General features: G+C 35.7%; 1 protein-coding gene across 10 annotated transcripts in view; it reads right to left on the bottom strand.

Moving 5' to 3' along the window:
- The window catches only part of SOX6 (SRY-box transcription factor 6), a 263,900-nt gene that overhangs the window by 44,261 nt on the left and 199,601 nt on the right, over positions 1-20,038 (bottom strand). For all 10 annotated transcript variants that reach the window (XM_050335391.1, XM_050335396.1, XM_050335392.1 and 7 more), the window contains 2 exons: positions 18,406-18,586; positions 15,598-15,788 (listed from right to left, as the gene is read on the bottom strand). In XM_050335391.1, the coding sequence (XP_050191348.1) occupies positions 15,598-15,788; positions 18,406-18,586 (372 nt within the window). The remainder of the gene's footprint in view (positions 1-15,597; positions 15,789-18,405; positions 18,587-20,038) is intronic.

The following is a 20,038-nucleotide window of genomic DNA, read 5'->3' as shown; positions in this document are numbered from 1 at the left end:
CACCCACTCTAGTTGACAGTATATGGAAAAGTTCATGAGATTCACTGAAGGTACATTCCAACATCTCATTCCAGTGAAAGATTTTTTTGTTGCTCTGTGGACAAACACAACCTGTGAGTAAGATGGAATTTCCTGTCTCCTACTTTCCTTACTCCTTTGTATACTTGTATACTTCATAACTGTGATCATATTTTCTAGCTATGTCTCACAGGAAAGGGAACGATAACGTTCTGGGGAAGCAATCAGTATTTTCAAGCTTTTTATGCTGATATATGTAGACAGTTGTAATACCTACCACTGCATGTTAGTAGTACCCAAATAATTTTTAAAATGAGACTGGTAACAGTATCTTCAGGCACAGAGAGGGGAAATTATTATCTTCTAGTTACCCAGAAAGTCAATGATTAAGCTGAGAACTGAACCCAGGACTCCTGAACATTAGGCCAGTCCACTGGTTGTTATGCCACACTGCCTCTGCCATAAATCTGTTTGATGGATTTTTCAGTCATGGAACATTAAAAGCTCTGCTCTTGTCTAATGAATATGTTTAAAGAAAACAGTACAAACAAAAGCAAATGTAACACTTTAATTTTCTGAGACATCCTGCTCTAATGTCACACTTGGATAAAGGATTTCCTTCTGGAGACCTACGTACACTTATACATACTGAAAAATATTTAAGCCAGGACCACTAGCTGGCATACTGGTATCTATTTATGCCTGAAAAGGGAATGTAATCAGTTTTAGTTGGTTAAGAACAATCTGAGCCAACTTTTATATTATGACCAAAAGCTTGGCAGTGCAGTAGCAGTGGCAAGTAGCAGAAAATTGCCTACAGTCTCATTTGCCAGATTACTTGAACAATTTACACTGGGTTTTCAAGAGAGTATGAAGTATTAAAAACTTAAGATTTGGAAAAGCTTTGGACTGTAGATTTTTTTTCCTATTAACAACAAGATGCACAGAGGAGGGTTATGATATAGTAGGACTGACTAAATGAAGCATTTTTAAAGACAAACCACCTGAAACATTTAGGAGCAGTTCAGTTTGAAAGGTTAAGACATTTTTTCTAATTGAAGGTATGGAAAGTCAATTGATTTAGATTAAATGACCAACTTTTCACATCTACTTGTTTAAGATTCATGTTGACATAGTACTAAATACAGCCATACAGTTTGTATTCCAGATAAATTGATCTGACTACAAGCCTCACTCTTTAGTATGATTCTTACTCCAAGATAAATCAATATTTAATATCTCCTGCAACAGCCCCTGTAGATAATTTTAAACCTTTTCTCCATCCCATTAAGTTACCTTTAAAAATTCTGTATACAAGGCTTCACAGATGTCTTCTGAAAAACTACTTTATGAAAAGCAGTCTGAAATTCATTAATTCAGGTGGAAAGGGTTTTTTAATCTTGCTGCATTGTGCTGATCTCTAAATCCATCTCTGTTTAGCTAATTCTCCTGCTCAGCTAATTGAAGAATAAATAAATACTTTTTGAAAATCTGTAACACAGACTTTAAACATAAAGAAAAATATCTTTTTACTGCTCTCTCTATAGAGAGAGGTATCTCTAGGGTGTGGGCTACTGCAAAACCAGGCTGAGCAAGGCTCCCTGACTCCCTGAGAGGATGGGCACTCTTCACCATCAGGTACCAACCTCCACCCAGCTCCAACCCCACTGCCACATCAGCTAAGAAAAACAGTGACAAACAGCAGTACTTCAGGCTCAGGCATCAGTCACATCCCAGCCTCCATTTTGAATATTAAAAACTATGTCTGCTCCCTCTCCCCTTCCCACCCTCCAGTCTGGTGCTGCAGCTGAGAAGGAAAAACATCTCTTCCTCCTCCCTCAAACCTCTCCTATGGCTAAGGGCCCCAGTGGGATAGGAGTCTTTGATATCAGAAGAATGCAAACAGCAAGGCTCAGGTTTGCTGCTTCTTAGGGTTTAGAAACAGAGACATAAGAGGAATTTCAAATGATTATATATTGGGAGAACTGAAAGGGATAATGCCAAAAGGAAGGAAAAAGCTATATACTCTGGAGCTATCTGGTTGTAAATCCACCATTTAAACTATAGGATCTTCACATCCTCTGCTCTGTTGAGATGCTCTCCCCTAGTCTCATTTCCTACTCTGTGTTACATTTAAAGTGCATTTTCTCGGACACTGTATGCAGCAGTGAAATTCTGTCCCATCCCTCACCCGCCAATCTACTGGTCCCCAACATAAACAGCACACAATACTTTAACTCTTCTGGTTCAGCTATTTGTGGGGTCACGCATAACACTCAAACAGTGAAATTTTTCAGTTTAATAAAAGGGGAGGGGGGACTTTTTGTTTTCAAAGCCATGTTTTGCAGCTTTTACAGCAGAATTCTTCAAATAGTTATGTCTTTGAGCAGTCAGTGAAGTGTAGCCTAAGTTGCTGAGAACCCCTTTGTACTGGAGAGGCAGCGTGCTGAACTGAGATAGCTCTTGCCTTTCAAATCCATTAAAGATCTTCATCTCAGGAACTATAACTGCTTGTATAGTTTGTATCAAACCATAGCCTAAAACAGTCTGATCCTAAATGAGTTCTGTCATCAGTTACAAAATAGAATTATTAAAGAAAAAAAATGTGACTGATTGACTCAGAATGCAGTTCTCAATTTTATCTCTATTCTTTTGATCCTTCAACCAATCAAACATATGATAAATTGTGTATTTTGCTTATGGAAAGTGGACAGCGCTTCGCTTCGTTATGAACTCAAATGCAAGGCAGATTTAGCAACAAGAATGCAGTTGTCTAGAGAACATATCTACAAAATAACAAAAATAGGTGAAATAATACTATCACTTCACAGTGTAAGAAGTTAGTGGAAATTTTAACGTGGAAATTGGGTACTATTCTATTCACTAATTAAGATGTGAGACACATCTTAATGTGGACACACAGCAATGGGGATGTTGTTTTCATGAGGCTCTACAAGAGTCCCAGTAAAAGCAGGGTGAGGTTAAGCAGGAGGGAAGAGCAGCAGCAGGCAAGAAAGGAAAGGACACTTGAAGTAGTAGATCATTGCAAACACTGAAAGGAAATTTCTCCCTCTCTCTTGAGATAAGAGAATGATAGAGACTTCAACTACCTCAACCATAGTCTGCACCACATTAGGAGTATTCCTAATACTGCATCAGTGGAAATTCAGAACCGTTGAAGGATGATTAAGTAATGCAGGTCCTGATTCAGAGAGGCACATCTGCTGAAATGCATCCTCAACATAACAAAAGCTTTACATTAGGAGAACTTTAATGAGACCACAAAGATGAAATAGGGTGCTTTTTTTCCCCTGTTAACTGGATTCTTTACGTTCTTATAACACACATGGTAGCTCCAGTAATATGGCATGGATGGAGATAAAGGAAAATCACTTGATAAACCAAGCAAGTAGTACACTTCATCACGTTCCCTTGCAGGATAACTCACGTACGCAATACAAATTTCCCATACTGCAATTCATTATTTTGCCTGTCCATACTAGTGAGCACATACCGATACACTATGGCTTTTGGACTGAATGGAATGGAAACCTGGAATACCAGAACATGGTGGTTAGTGCAGAACTAGATAGGCATCCTGGTCTATATAGCGTCAGTCTATAACCGAATATTCTAACTCAGCCTGTTCCTTGCAATGAAAGAGGAAAAATAAACCTTGCATGTAAGAGGTAGAGAACAAGCTTACAGGAAAACATCTTCCTTGTGTTTCTAAGATTTTTGGTTATTTCTGAATGGGAACTAAGGGCTGACATACATTTCATCAATGAGACATTTACGATGATATAGTGTGATCTGTAGTGTGACACTGAAGAATAAAACAAGGGAGTTATGCAAAGGTCATGCAGGTAATCCCTTGATAAAGGGGAATCCCTTGGGAGGAAGAGTGCTGCCATACAATCTAATCTTATTCATGACTATTCAAAGAGCTTGAGTACCATCAGGCAAGGAACAGAATTCTGGCAGGGAGCTGGCAGCTGAATACATTTTGGCAAACTGCAGAACCTTTGACAGACCAAGAAGTTTTACAGTACATGATGTGTCAGTGACTCACTTTGTGTAAAGCTCTAATGCACATCCTCCCAGTGATGCCTTCTAAATAGAATGCAATACAAATGTACTGGCATCCAAAATACAGCAAGGAGTGTTCTCATGCTTTAGAAACAGAAGGGAACAAGCATGTGAAAGTGGGATGCAGTAAGTAAGAATCTCTACGCGTATAAAAAGACAGTTCATCGGAACAGGAAGCAGATAATGAAATTGTTAATTCATAATTGAACTCAAGGATGTATAGAAAGTGCCAGGGAGATAAGATGTATCCATTGCCTTCTTTCTCATGAAGCCCTTGGCAAGATAACAGTGAAATCATGCACCCGGCTACTGATCAACACGGGTCTGACATTAAACCACAAGTGTCCACTTCTCTTACTGGCTGTTTAATAAATTGCTTTGGAACGGGTGGAGGTAGAGAGGAGGTCTTTCCAAAACCTTGTGTCAATGTGCTCCCTCAGTTAATGAATGTCAGCAAATGGAATAGAACAGAAATTTGATATGTTTTTCCAGCCTTTCTTACAGAAGCATTTGCAACATGTTAGAGGCCACAGGCATAAAAGTGAAATACTGGGAAATTAATGTTGTCTGTAGATTTTCAGGATGTAAGCTGGGCAATTTCAGCTTGTGGGTTAGGCATACTTTAGGTTTTAAGTAGTGTTATAACAGCTTACTATGACTTGAACAAGATTTTAGTATGAGTAATCTGATGTTGAGTATCATTTATTACCCTGTTACATTTCCAATTGAGATAGACCTGTTTAAAGAGTTAGTGTTATATGACTACAGATAGACAAGCTATGTGCAGTGAACAATTTATCCAAAAAATAGAGTATTTCTTATCTTTCCAAGCTACCCCTGGAGGAGCAGCAATTTCTATACATGTATGAGTGTCAGTGTTCTAACAATCCAACTTTTTAAAGCTATGCATGAACTATGCACTGAAATGCTTGTGATTTATGCTCTAGTTGGTCACCTAAGACAAATGATATTGTTTCCAGTGCCTTACTCAATGATAAGTATTGCAACACTGCCTTAAATTACCTGAAAGGAAAAAAAAAAAAGGTAACTGCAAAATTCTTTCAGCTCAAAGACCTCCCAGGTGATGAAAAGCCTTTACTTCAGTCTTTCAGCTCCTGAATCCAAAAGCTTCAACACCACAGAAAAACCAATGAATCTGCCTCTGGCATACCACTGATAGGAAAAGATGGCAGTGGTAAGGGATAGTGCAGCAAGGACTTCAGCACCCCTAGATTAAATTGCTGCAGAGTTCAGGGAGCTGATGTAAAGATTTATAATTAGCACTGACACTTTATCAGGGGCTGGAAGATCTCCCTGCTACTGCATTCCTCATTTGGTCAGTGGGTGCTGCATTAAAACCTCCATTTCTTATTAAGAGAGGGTGAGCAATTTGGGCATAAATTGCAAATGCCTAATTGTGCACAAATGTCCATGTTCATATGTAAATACACCCATAGAAATAAAAACTTGTTTGCATGAATATTTGTGAAAAGAAAACAAAGGAAGGAATAAGCATGGTCAAACTCCATTAATCAGATTTCAAACAAACATTTGCAAATACTGTTTTGCATTATTGGCTCAAGTCTCTTTGTGAGATAAAAGATGACAATTTTACCTGTTAGCATGCTTATTCTTCAGCTTGAAGCAAAACAGTTAAACCAACACAAAATAGTGTATAATCCCACAAACAGGCAGATAAGTAAATAACATTCAACAAGGAGTGTATTTGAATTTATCCTATCTTTTGATGCAGCCTAATGACACTTGAGAAACAGGAGACATTTTTAATTTTAGAAAGTAATGAAGTATCAGAGAAAGCAATCCCAATTTATCCTTGCTATACTTTATCTACTGCAGTAGAGAGCTATATTGGCAGTGCATTTGGTGTTGCAAATTTGCTTAGAGGAATACACAGATCCTGGAAAAAAGAATGGCAGTAACTTTTGTGGATGTCTCTGCTTGTATCTAAGTGTGAAATAATATGCAAATGTATTCTGTAGTTCAGGACAATTGAGGGAGTGATATGATAAGATTGTGCAGCTGCCATTCTGACCCACAATTTAAATCAATGAATATATTCCTGTCCTAACAAATTTATGTTTGAACAATAACTTTCAACCTATCTTTATTGTTTTGTGGAGAAGCATAATAAAAAAAATGAATAAATTTCATTATATATCTGTAAATTCTCCTGAGTAGCTTGGGAAATGTATTGTATATAAGGTAAGATCATTATGCTGTTATAGTCATCAGAAAGACACTATCCTTTATGGTAGAAAAACATCCTTTGGAAAAAAAACCATCCTTGTTGGTTTGTGCAAATTTTTCAACATTCTTGCTTAAGACATGTTTTAATCTAATACTTTTCCTTTGGGATTTTCTGTTGCTCCAAAATTTAAGGAAGAGGACCAAAATGGGACAAAGTTTTTATCCATTTCACTGGAAATATCTCACGTGAGTGAAAAGCAGTGTATTTGGCATTTTTTTCCTGAGCTGGAGAGGCAACAGAAGAAAGGGGACAAATCCCCATTATTACTATCATCATCAGTGTCATTACCATTATTAATTTGGTCTAAAACCTGCAGCTAGGCAACCCATTCAAGTAGCCCTGACAATAGAAATAAGGAATCATAACTGTATTCAGAAAGCATACTGTCAACCATAGGTAGTGGCAAGACCTCTGGCAGCCAATATTCAAAGGCAAATATAGCTCTTAATAACAAAAGTTTGTGCTGATTTCATTCCTGAAAATAGTATTTTGTTACCAACTGCTCTTGTGATTGAACTGAAGGCATGAAGAACTTCAAAACTTCACCTAATATGGAAGTTATTTCAGTATGCAGAGTGTGTGTGTGTGTATATACACAAATACATCTCTATATATATGGTTATATAATTATTCAAATAATAATGTTTCTTATAGATTGTTTATGTCTAGGTACATTTCCTTTTAATTTCTTACATATGTACATCGGTACTGGCCTGGTCAAACTTTTTTTTTAATTTATGGTCCAATAAAGTTTCCATGATTTATACTTTGCAAAGACTGCATAATTCTCACTCGATTTGGATAATTTAATCAATAGAAAAAAGAATTTTGATTTTATTTTAAACAGCCTCCACATAATTTGAGGCACTAAGCATTTAACTGCACACCTAATGCATAGGAACTGAAATGTACAAACTACCAATTTTATAAAGACCATTTTGGAAAGCAAAGTAATGGAGCAAAATGCTTAAAAACAAAGGTCTGCACTGCAAATTCTTCTATAGGTGTAAACTGGATGCATAGCAAGCCGGCGACAGAGCTAACTTATCTGTAAATTTAGATGACCTACATATGCCAGCGATTTTGCACTGTTTCTTTTTGTCTTTTCACTGTCAGTTCCACAGTTTCAGCGAACATGTATTTTTAATGTGCAAATTTCAAATACATTATTTGTATGTCTTTCTACACATAGCATAAAAAGTAAATCTGAAAAAAAAAATTAGTAGATATATTGATAGGCATATTTAGGTGTAAATAGTATTTGAGCCACAGCATGATCAATTAAAGGTTGCATTATATGTTACAGACAGAAAGTTAACGATTCATGAGCAGCTTTAATATTTCTATCTCGTGAGTTGGAGGAACAGATCTGACAAGATTTCATACCCACAGCCTTCTGCACCTGGTTCCTATTATAAACCTGGCCTTGATAATGGAGCTGTGTTCTTCTGCAGAGCTAATGTTAGCACTGGTATTTTCCTCCCATAATTCTTATAACCTGAGTACCAGTGTTATGGCTGTTTTTGACCCCTGTATGCATGTGCAGTTACAGCTTCCATCACCTTTCTCACTAAATACTTAGAGATCAGATAAAACATTTCTCTAAGTATGGATACAATTTCTAAACCTGTTTTTATTTCCTGTGATATCTACAAAAGCATTACAGGCTTCAGAGTTATATCAAAAGTCGGATGAGTTTTTTCCCTTCTTTGCTTACAACTGAAACATTTCTCTTTAAAAGATGTGGTTGGAGACACAGGGATTAACTTTTTTTTTCTGAGATGCTCTGCTTTGAATTTAACATCAAGTTAAATTTAAAGTTTAAATTTACATTTAAAGTTCTAATTGTAAAGCATAAATTCATTGCAATACTTATCTGAGTCTCAGAGATACTAAAATCATTCAGCTATTCACAGATGCATCTAATTGCTAATAAGACCTCACAATAGAAAAACAAAACAAAAAAAAGATAATGCTCACTGTGCCCTACTGTTATCCTCTGAATACACTGATTTAGAAAACCAATGCAAGCACACATGACAAAGAAATTCATACAAAAGCCAAAATCATCAACACCTTGAGCATCTTGAAAAAATAGCAGGGAATTCCCTGAAGGGATATGCTGCCTAAGAAGTCCAGTCATAGTACACCCTCAAAAAATGCTGTTTGGAATCATTAGTATTTCTCTTCCCATTTATTGTTATAAATGCATATGGATGTCATGCTTTACCTTATCTTGACATGAGATTTCAAATACTGGAAGAAACAGCATAAATAAACAATTTCTCCAGCTACAAAACTAAACGTTTGAAGTCCAGCATGTTTTCCAGTTCTAATAAAAGGGGGCAGTATTACATCAGCTGAAATTCTGAATGGTCCAAATTATCATAAAAAGTGCTAGAGAAGGATACAAAACTGCTGAATTCCACTGAAAATAGACTGTTACTGTGTACACAGCCACAAATCTGCTTGTCTGCCTTGGGGTAAAATTTTCAGAGTTACTTCAGTGGGACTTAGGCTCCTGCACTGCAGCCACTTTAAAAAATTTTGAGTCACTATTTTCCTTTCAAAATTATTAAGGAAATATTACAGTTGATATAAAATGAAGACATGTTTCATACAGCTAGGATAAGCCCTAAGCCTAAAAAGGAAATTGTAAAATTATTGTAGTTTCAAAAAATTTTGGAACTAAATATATTTTTTTTCCTTTAAATGAAGGCTTTCAGAATAAAATATGGTAAAATATGGCTTTAGGAAGCTAACTTTGAACACCCAATATAAAAAAATATCGTAGCTTACATATATTATGTACAGCCACAAGTAGATTACTAAACAGAGCAGTAAAGTATGAAGGACATTAGTTTTGTAAGAATTATGAGCACTGCTGGGATCTGTATCTGAAACTTCTCCCAGTTCTAGGGCATCTAATTTAGACCAGTCATTTATCTGTTACAAAATGATGGATCTGTAAAAAGGTTGTCTCTATGCAACATGTCCTTCTGCGTCTCAGAAACTCCCCAGGGAAAGGTTTGTCAACTGAGCAGAATGACGTACTCAGGAAAATCAGTTTCCCAATTGCAGTGTCTCTTTTCAGAAATCAGAGTCTTCATTAGACAGATGGAATACACTCCCACTGAGTTGAATAAATTGCCTATATTCTTGCAAGAAAGTGAGACCACACTAACAGTTCCTTGAGTAAATTAGTATCTTTCTTTTTCTCCTTTCTATACAGTTTCAGATTTTCTATTACAGAATCTAAATTCTTAAATTACATTATACCTAAGTGTAAGCTATGGAGTACAGGATCTTTCTTAAGTTACAGTGAGAACAGAACTTGCTACAATGGCAATCGAGATAATACCATAATAAAAGTAATAACTTTGCAAATCTAGTCATTTGCTATTGTTATTGCTATCCATTTTTCCCCCTAATTATTAGGTATTCACCCTTTAATTATAAGTAAAACTAAGATTTAACCAGTAGAAATAAAGATCCAATTGAAAATGCTTACAGTTTCTGTTATGTCTCACAGCAGACTGAAATGTAAACATTGACCTCTTATTTACTAGGTACAAATATTCATCTACAAGAAACTAGAGGGGAAAAAAAGGAAAACATAACTTTTACTTAAAAGACAAAAAACTGAGAAGAACAGATCACTCCCTGCAAATCTAAACCAAATATTCATAAAGATTTATTAAAAAACCACAAGGCCCTTATGACCAGTTAATTCTTGTTCTAAATGTAAAGGTGGTCATGACTAGTTCTAGTGAAGGAGAAAACATAATTGAATGCAGAATGCACTGGAAAAGTATTTTCTTAACTATGTGTTTGGGGATTTTTTTAACTGAGTTGAGAAATTACTAATAAAATGGATGCTTATAACAAGGTGATTCTCTTTGTGATTGTCTGAGAAATACCCTGCACAGGCAGAGCACACAGTGTGACTCCTGCCACTGCAGTTGTTCTGTCTCTAATTCTGAATCCATAGGGAGACAAAAAGCTGGTAAAAAACTGGTGGTAGCACAATCCAGTACTGCTTGCCTTTAGAAAAAAACAATACAATGCTGGAGCCATTGCAGAGCTGTAGGCAGCCAAAGGAGATTATGCATGACTAGTGACTTTTCCTACAAAGACTTCCTGAAGTGTTTTTATCAGGCGAAGTTTGTACATATGTGCAGTAGCTTCATATACATGATGAAGTGGAACAGCTCCAGTGGAGTTGTTACACTTTATTGTCTCAATAATCCACATATTTAACAGTCCCTAAATACAGCAGACCATAACACCTCCAAAGGGGTCCTTATGGCTTATCAAGTCAAATCTAAGTGCCTAAATATGGATTTGATCAATAGACTGTAACATCCCCAAGGGTAAATACTACACATTTTTAAGAATGTACACATTTTGCATACAAACTGCAGTCTATATTAGGATAAATTACGTGGAATGAACTTTAGAAATAAGAAAGGAATAAAAGGCTCATTAGAAAAGGTGCTAAAGTACCATAATTCCCAGGAAGTAGGCAATGACTCATGTCATTTATTTTGGGGTCTAATTCTGCTTTCCTACTGTAAATACACAGTTGTCTGAAAATCTACAAAAGAGTAGGAATGGAATGTAAACTAAAAATGATATATTAAATTCTGCTTCTTCTCAGATCTTGAATATGCTCCATGCTAAGTAAATGCAGAGGTGGGGATACATCCTTGGGTCTAGCAAATGCGTTGTGATCATTAAGTATCTTTGTCAAAAGTATCTTTGTTAGTGTTTTCATGCTTTATATACAAAAAGAGTAGGATCTGTTTTTTAAAAAAATGTCAGTTATATTATAAATTATATAGCATTTTCAGGTTCATTAACTCAAAACAAATCTTCTAAGCAATCACAGTAGTTTGAAATACTAAAATAAATACAAATAGCTCTAGCAATACAAATTTTGTTGAAGTACTTTTTTTGTTGAAGGTAAACATAGCTTGACTGGAAAAAAGTCATATCCTCTAAACAGATAAGATTTTAGTATGATTTTACTTTTGCTCCTATCACATGCCAAAGGCTCTGTGGTCTATTTTCTTCATTTTCCCAATTCTCTCCCCTTCTCCAGTGTTTCTGTTCATTCTGTGAAACAGCTGACTCCATTACCTCTTTCCTTTCTTCGGTCAGACCACACCTGAGTACTCTACTCCACCTCAGGTGGAGTAGAAAAAGTCAACTCTGTTATAGTGATGGTTTTTGCCTCACGTGCACTGCACTGGTTTAGGCTCAGATAGAGTCAAATTTAGTTTACATGGTGCTGAGTTTTGCACTTGTGACCAAAGCAGCTGATAACCCGTGGGATGGGTTAGCTATAGCTGAACTGTGCTTCTACAGCTAGACCTTTTTTGGTTTTGACACTAATCTGCCAGGGAGAAGGCTGGGAATGCACAAAGCAGTGAGAGGCAACGCAGACAGACCAGCTGAGTCCAACTGACCAAAGGGATATTCCACACCAAATGAAACCATTACCAGCAATAAAATCTGGGGTAAGGAGGAGGAAGGGGAAACATTTGGAGTTTTGGCATTTGCCTTCCCGTGTAAAGCACAGGTGCTGAAGGCCTGCTTTCCTGGAATTGGCTAAACATCTGCCTGGCAACAGGAAGTAGTCAATTAATTCTTTGTTTTACTTTGCTTACATGCACAGCTTTTTCTACACTTATAAACTATACTAATCAATCCACACATTTTTTCACTTTTACCCTGCTGATTCTCTTCCCCATCCCGCTGGAGGGGAGTGAGTGAGAAGCTGCATGGTGCTTACCTGCCTACCTTAACTCACAACAGTACACAAGCTGAAATTACTCCTCAGAATGGTATTATCTCAAAAGTGTAGAACTAACCTTAATGCTTTGGCAAATGACAAAGTTGGGCTGCGCCAGAGTGCTTCATGATTTTGTTTTGGTCTTTCTGATGAGTGAATCTCTGTGAGCGCTTTTAAAGCTTTGTAGAAGTTTGGGTGTTTTTTTGGTTTTTTTTTTGAACAGCAGAATATGAACAGAGGCAATTTTCAATTCTGTGTCTGTAACCAAATACAAAGCTTTCTGAGATTTAAATGACACATTTTCAAAAAGGCCTCAGCCCAGGCTTTGAAGTTATGTACATAATTCTGTGAGCGCAATCATTTGCACAACAAACTATTACCAACTATCTGAACTTGAAGACCAGTAACTGACCAGAACTCAATAGCTTTTTTAAACCAGCTGCAGGCAATTAATTTGTCATCTTTTTCTGGTGCCAGCTTCCAGCTCCTCATTTCTACAAGTCTAATTACCTGAAGCCAATTTCTGAAGATTTGGTCCTGAAAACATGGGGTTCTGATTCTTCAAAAGAAACCAATCCAAAATTGCAACTATGCTATCAAAGCTTCACTGGGATTATGACAGAAACTGTACACAGCCTTCTTGGCATACAATTATTTCAAAATTATGTTTTTCTAATTGAAGTGATCCAGCATTCCTCCTCCCCCACCTCCATTTTGATCATCCTGCCCATCGTTTTTAGAGTAAAAATAATGTATCGTAATGTAAAAATTGAAAGGCAGAGGGGGAAGAGGGAAGGAAGAGTATTCTAAAATTCTGTTTTTGCAAATGATGCTTCTGGTTTTAATGTATTTTATACTTTCTATAAAATATAAATGCATTTCCTTAGTATTCATGACTGAATTAATAGTTTTATTTTCTTTAGCATGAGAGTCAGGACATATCATAATTTAAAATTACTAATTCGTATCCTGTTCTTTCATAAACCCGACCTCTTGCATCTATGGAGAGAAGATAAAGGACAAGCACACCAACTTCTTCCTGCCTTAATGATTCTATAGTACCTGCTACAATAAATAAACCCAGTAGGATTACATAAAGTCACTGAGAGGCTTAACAGATTTTCTTGCTGCTGTTTTATTCTTAGTTTTTAAAAGTTGCAAGTGGCAGCATGAAAAGTCTCCTTATAAAAAATGGCATTTGAGAATGATGTTGTTTGTATCTGTTAAAGAGTTCCAATTCACTCTGTCATATTTGCAAGTAAAAAAATTTTTTCCTCAGACTGCCTGATATATAACCTCAACATGGAAGTTGTGCATCAATCTGTGTTTTGCAAGTAACCTGCACAAAATAGAAATTTCAGATTATTCACTGAAATATTTACTGACTCTACTTTAAAAGGTGAAAGATTAAATAGACACTTGTTATGTCAAATACAAGACATAAACATGATACTGAAAATACTCAAGGAACAGACTCAATAAGTAAGTGGATGCCATTTTTATAGTTATTTTTCAAAGTCAAATCAAATGTTAAGAATTCTTTTAATAGCCCTTATAGCATATTAGATATTTTTAAATGTCAAGCCACTGAAACTCATAAAATATATTTTAAAATAAGCATAATTTTATAAACTCTTAATACTGATCATATCTGTGACATTTATTTTATTTTTATAACTTGGGCTTTAGTATCCTGTCTCTTGATTAGTTAAGACAAACACTGACTTTACAATTAGACTGTTGTCTGAATATGGCCTGCTTCATCAGTTATTAATTTCTATATTTTTTCTCAGTACCAACCTTTATTAAGTTTTCCAGTTATGATATTTAAACTACTACTAGCAGAAATAAATATTTATTAGACTCTGAATTTGATTTGGAAAAGCGTTGTTTATCCCATGTGACAACAGTTTAACAAATCTTTTTAATGGACACTAAGCCTTTCTTTTGAGTGCTGTAAAAAACCTATCAAGCAAAAATATAAAATGTAGATTAAAAGGTATGTGTCAATCTTTATTGGGTCTGTTTATGACATTTCTTTGCCCTTCTGTGTCTTGTTACAACCCACTTACTCACCAAGAATTCCCTTGTGGGTTGAGAAAATATCATAGTCTTATCAAATTTGTGGTTTAAGTTATAGTTAATACTCTGCTGAATCTTGTACTCAACCTGGACTAAAAACTCCTGTTAGTCTTTGCACTATAATATAATGTTCCCTCCCTTACCCAAGGAACAAAGAACCTACCATCTACCATAATATACATATACAAAACAGAATATTTATAGGCATTAAAACTACATGTTGTTTTTTGCTTTTTTAGCAAATAGTCTGAAACAGTAGTTGTTTTATAGGCTAATAGTGTCAGTTTTCTTTCTATTCATTACTAAATTGCATCCTAACTGTTTCTATTTGCCAATGCCTTAGTGATTACCAGGATAATGTTTTTCCCTCTCTAGTTAACTGGAGTAAGTATTGTGGCCTGTAACTGATTTTGTGTCAGTGGTGAAAAACAACTTCTGTGCTGTACTTTTTGCAGCATAATCCACCTCTAGAGAAGCTAACAGAGGAGCATTCTTCCTCCAAAGCGCTGCCTTATAGCTCAGCCAATTACCCGATTCACTGTTCACTTGCTGTAGGATACATACAGAGACCTGATGATGCAGCAGACCTTGAAGCCCTTGGAAAGGCCACAGAACAGGACAACACAGGTACAAAGAATTTTCCAAGAGTCTTCTTTGTTCTGTGAGTCATCCTTAAAGCAGGTGTGATAGAAACTGTTCCTCACCTTTCAGATATCATCTCAGCTTTCTACTTTGTAAACCGAATCACATCCTGTTCAGTCCAACGCTGGTCCCATTCACTCAACACTTTCTCTAATTTACCCTTTTATTGTACTGTGCCATTTCATTTCAGTGTTTGGAAACTACACCCAAGTTTCGACAAAGAAGTTTGATCTCTAATTTTCCATTGCAACTGAGAGCCAAATGTACTGTTTTGAGCCTAAATACTTTTCTGCATCTGAATCATAGATTCAAGCACACTCAGATGCATAAAATAGCATTATAATACTCAACCATACTAGTACATAACTGGCCTTTTTGCCATATTTATCAATCCAATCATTCTAAAATGCACAATTCAAAATCTAGTGACCAGGAACAATGGTATCTCCAATGAATTCACTTCCCATGTTGCTATATGCATGCTTACAGCTTAATCACATGAGTGCACTGGACTGTGGTTTTGAATGGTGTCATGTAAACGAAGAGAAGTTTGTAGCACAGCACTGTGAAGTGACAAGGTGTATTTAACATGAAATCAGAGATGGCTAAAAGCTCTAAAAAGAAATTTCATATAACACTAAGAAGCTATTTACAGGGAAGAGAAGAGAGTGACAGACAGTGGGGAAATCGGAGACATTACCTTTTCATTCCTGCAGTTGTTTAGACCCATGTTATTCATGGAAGGCAATTTTCCATCAACACCATGAGGCTGCTGTTGCTGCTGCTGTTCCCTTTGGATTTGCTCTCTCATTTTTCGAGCCTCCTGAATGGCTTTCATTACTGTATCCTGGTCCCCAAATAGGGCAGGTGAATTAAGACTGGAAAGGATATCTATAAACAGAGAACACATTTTATTTAGGTAATTATCCAAATTGAAATCTGGGGTAAGAACTCAGCTCTCTTAGAGCTGCACAAAACTAGTATCTGCAGAAGGAGTAGGAGTGTCAATTTTTGTCTTTTTGAAATCTGAATTACTCTACAGAAGTGATTAATAAGCCACTTCTTTTGATGTTAGAAATACAACCACTGAAGTCTTGGTATAGCCTGATATGGAGGTGCCTGAGCATACTCATGGACTCAAAGTTAAATACGTGTTTAAGACAACAGTCTTTTCAAGCTAAAACTGGAAGCCTCTGGAGTACTAAATATAATTAATAAAATGAACAAAGGAGAAAGCAATCTCATTTAGTTGGCTACAAAAGTATTTGTCAATTCAAAGAATTTCTTTCTGGACAGAACCATTGGTCCAGACATTTAGCTTTCCATTTCAAAAAGGGTACTCACTTTTTGGGGACAAAGTTAATCACCATAATATGAGTATATGTAGAGAATCAATAGAGAATCAGTAGAGAAATCAGTAGAGAAAAACTAGTTTTCTTTCTATCAGTCTGAACAGAAAGAAACTTTTAAACTTGCATCAAAGTCATGCAAACATTCCTGTTATATCTTAAAATGCATGAATGGAGTACCCCAGAAACTGATTCTGATTTGAGATCACGAAATAGCCATTATTTTGTGACTGGTTTTTGTTGCTGTGATGAAACTGTGATCCACCTGTTCCTACATGGAAGTATTCTCTATATTACACATGGATAAATTTGTGCATATATATTCTAGCTAGGAAATTTTTATCAGTCAAAGTTTATGTGTGACCTGTGCATCTGCCTGACAAGCAAATGTCTTTTATAAAAGCTCTGAATTTGTTAAGCTTGTGTACTTTCTGACAGTCCACTATTAAAAGTTAAAATAAGAAAAAAACACAAAAAAAACCCACCAAAAAAAAACAACAACAACAACCACCCCCCCCCCCAAAAAAAAAAAAAAACCAGGCTAAGGCTAAGATTTGGAATTCTCCTTCAAATATAATTTTCCTATCCTTTGGATTTTATTGAAGTTCAGTTCAGTAAAATACAGCAAATTCAACCTTGAAGGACCCTGAACTTTTTTAAAATAAAAATCGTCAAGATTAAGGATTTTTCACACTTTATCCTGGGAACCGATAGTTAATTTAATACTGGGACCTACCTAAGAAGAGATGCAAATTGGGATGTTTGAGAGGGAAGTGTGGCATTTTCTGTCTGAATGAAACACCCCTCTCCAAAATAAATACGTGTTAGAGAACAGCTATTGCTCTTTCTGAGTAAAATTTCCAATGCTCTGAACTGTGTCAGCAACTAAGTTCCATTCTGGACCCTAAGGAAGCTGGGACCCATATTTGCATGACTTTTAAAGCAACTTAGACTCCCAGTCATCTAAATGTATAATAAAAAGGCGGCAAACACTTCTGTGTTGCTTGCTGATTTTTGACAATGTTTCCCTCTCTTCTTTTATGCTGAAGAAATGAGACAAAAAAGTTTTTATGACTTCACATGGAAAATATTTACACCTTAGGCACTATCTATGTTAGGCAGAATTTCTCTGGAATGGTCTATGACTTCAAACTGATCTGCCACTTTCTAATGTTAGATAGTGCAGTGATAGCTGCAAATAAATTGACAGGTAGAATATCCAGCCAATTGCAGAAAGTATCTTTCAGAGATCATGATGTTCCCAAGTGTTTGAGAATGGAAAAAAAGCCCATAATTTTTATATATTTAATATATGTATTCAATGTATCAGTTCATTATTCACAAGTGTTTCCATATATTTTAGAAGTACACTTGAGATAAAGATTGTGAATAAGTGGTCTGTAGTAAGTATTTAGTCACTGTTAAAATGTACTATTTGAACTTTAGGGCTGATCATCCACATTTTGCAGCTCTTGATTCTGTTTCCTGACTGGCTAAGGTAGTCTTCATACGTAGTTTTCAGACCAATTTTGTTTCAGCACTTAATAGGCTTAAAGAATCTTGATCACAGGTGAAAAAATTCCTACTTGTAATCACATGAATTAACAAAATCTTGACAGATGGGCAAACAAGTAAAAAAACATGAACAAATAATAATATAAACTGGCTGGACTGAAGCCTTTCTGTCTTCATTTAAAAAAAAAAAAAACAAACTAGTATCTAGTGAGGCTCTATGTGCGTGCAAAGATAGTTTTTTGTTTGTTTAATCCAGAGGTCAAAATTCAAAAGTTAACTTTGCCTGGATACACCCAGTGGATGTCTTCAGGAAAGATATTCATAAAAACCTCTTTTACAAGTTTTGTGTATGCATATCCATTTACCTATGTGTATATATTTGTATGTATGTTTATTTCTTAGGTTATCTATTTATTTGCTGTATTTCTTGAAGATTAATTTCACTGCCACATCATTTTACATACCCTTGCAAAACACTTGGCATTCAAGTGTTCTTTGAAAATCTTTACCGTAATTTTTTTTTAATTTCCATTTTGAACAGAAATGTAGGCCCAAGTATCTACTTAACTCAAAAGTATGTTCAGGCTGAGATTTCATGCAGAAAACTTGCCTATTTTCTCCTTTCCCCAGGACAGATTAGTTACCTAAAGAGGATCCTCTTCCCAGAGATCCACTGAGCGGGCTGGGGATGCCACTCTTGTTCGTCACTGTCACAGGACTGCTTTTGCTAGCTGGGAAGAGATTCTGTGTTGGAGATGTTGGGGATTTGACAGGTTCAGCTGTTTTGGGTCGGGCTGAAAGATTCAGTGGCTGAGCTGCTTCATCCTGCAAGAGTTTAATGTAAATAATTATTAGGAAAAGACAAATGAACACATCATTTTGCAAGCAGCAGTTACTTTACACCTCGAAGACAATACCACGTTCTCCAGCAATAATAACAAAAGAAGCTAATTATCTGCCTCCTTTAAGATTCAGCTAAAGGAAACCTCATTAATTTCTCTGTGTTATGCTTCTTATTTACATTAACTATGTGGCTGGATCATTCTTTTTGCCAAATTAAAATTTGAATTAGCTCACATTACAGCTTAATTTCCTAATGTGTTTTCAGAGATCTAAATTAACCTAGGGCATTTACAAAGAATTATTTAAAATTTCCAGCAGCTCAGTAATGCTTTCGTACGGTTCTATTTGAAAAGTTCCTGGCACTATAAAAATAAGTTATGTAGCTTATTTTTAAATGTATTAGAAACTAAGGAATCAGAAGTACTTCTGTGAAAGAATCATTTGGAAACCCTGACAGTTCTTTGGCCCACATTTAGCGCTGCTGCTAACTTATACATTCCATGCATCTTATTCTGTGTGCATGTTTTGTTTAGTAAAATAATCTATGCTCTCCCCTCATAATAAAAGATAAGAGTTTCACTGAATTCAAATTCCCTTACTTACTAGGGTAATGACTGCATACTATATGCATTTCAAAACATATTTTATTTTCTACTATTTAATTTTGGATATTTTACAATATTTTCTTATATAAATGTCATGTCTTTTGACAGATTTATGTAAAATCAAGAATATTTTCCACATAAATGCTATTCTGCTTCTTGTTTGATACTTCCATTTTATTTCTGTATTCTGTAGTTATTTCTGCTGCATTCAATTTAGTGTATATGTATGTTTTATTTGCATGAAGACAAAGAATATTTTTTAAGGGTATGTAAATCTAGTATTAGCACCTTTATATCTGCTGATACTTTTCATATGCAATTGTGGAAGAAATTTTCTCTGACATATAGCTTGCTTCTGTGCTGTAGGAGAATAGGTCCATCTAAAAAAAATCTTGACTTTTGGAAGACTTATTCAAGCAATAAATTTCTTTGATCAATACACACATTCACAATGCAACCTTCCTCCCATTCTTTGAGCTTTTTCTTTCTGCTTAATACGTTAAGCAAGACAGAGCATTTGGAAAACTGTGAAACAGTGATTTCCTGTAGTCAAAGAGCCCAGCAAGACAGATCTCTCATTTAGATTATGCCCAGAGCAGAATTATGCTGAATATAAGAGAATATCGTCCATATTTTACAACACAGCACTGATCACTTCAAAGTTTAGAATTATGTCAAAATACAATAATACACCACTTTATCTCATCTTCTCCATTCTCCTTACTGTCAAGCAGTCATTTAGTAAAGTACATCTGGTCGCACACAACACATTAAACAGGAAAATATAAAAAACAGGTATTTATATTGCCATCATATCTCCAGTTTGAAA

Source organism: Myiozetetes cayanensis, unplaced genomic scaffold (genome assembly GCF_022539395.1).
Source record: "Myiozetetes cayanensis isolate MyiCay16 unplaced genomic scaffold, myiCay2020 scf6-25, whole genome shotgun sequence".
Lineage (NCBI taxonomy): Eukaryota > Metazoa > Chordata > Aves > Passeriformes > Tyrannidae > Myiozetetes > Myiozetetes cayanensis.
This window is presented reverse-complemented; position numbering and strand designations above follow the sequence as displayed.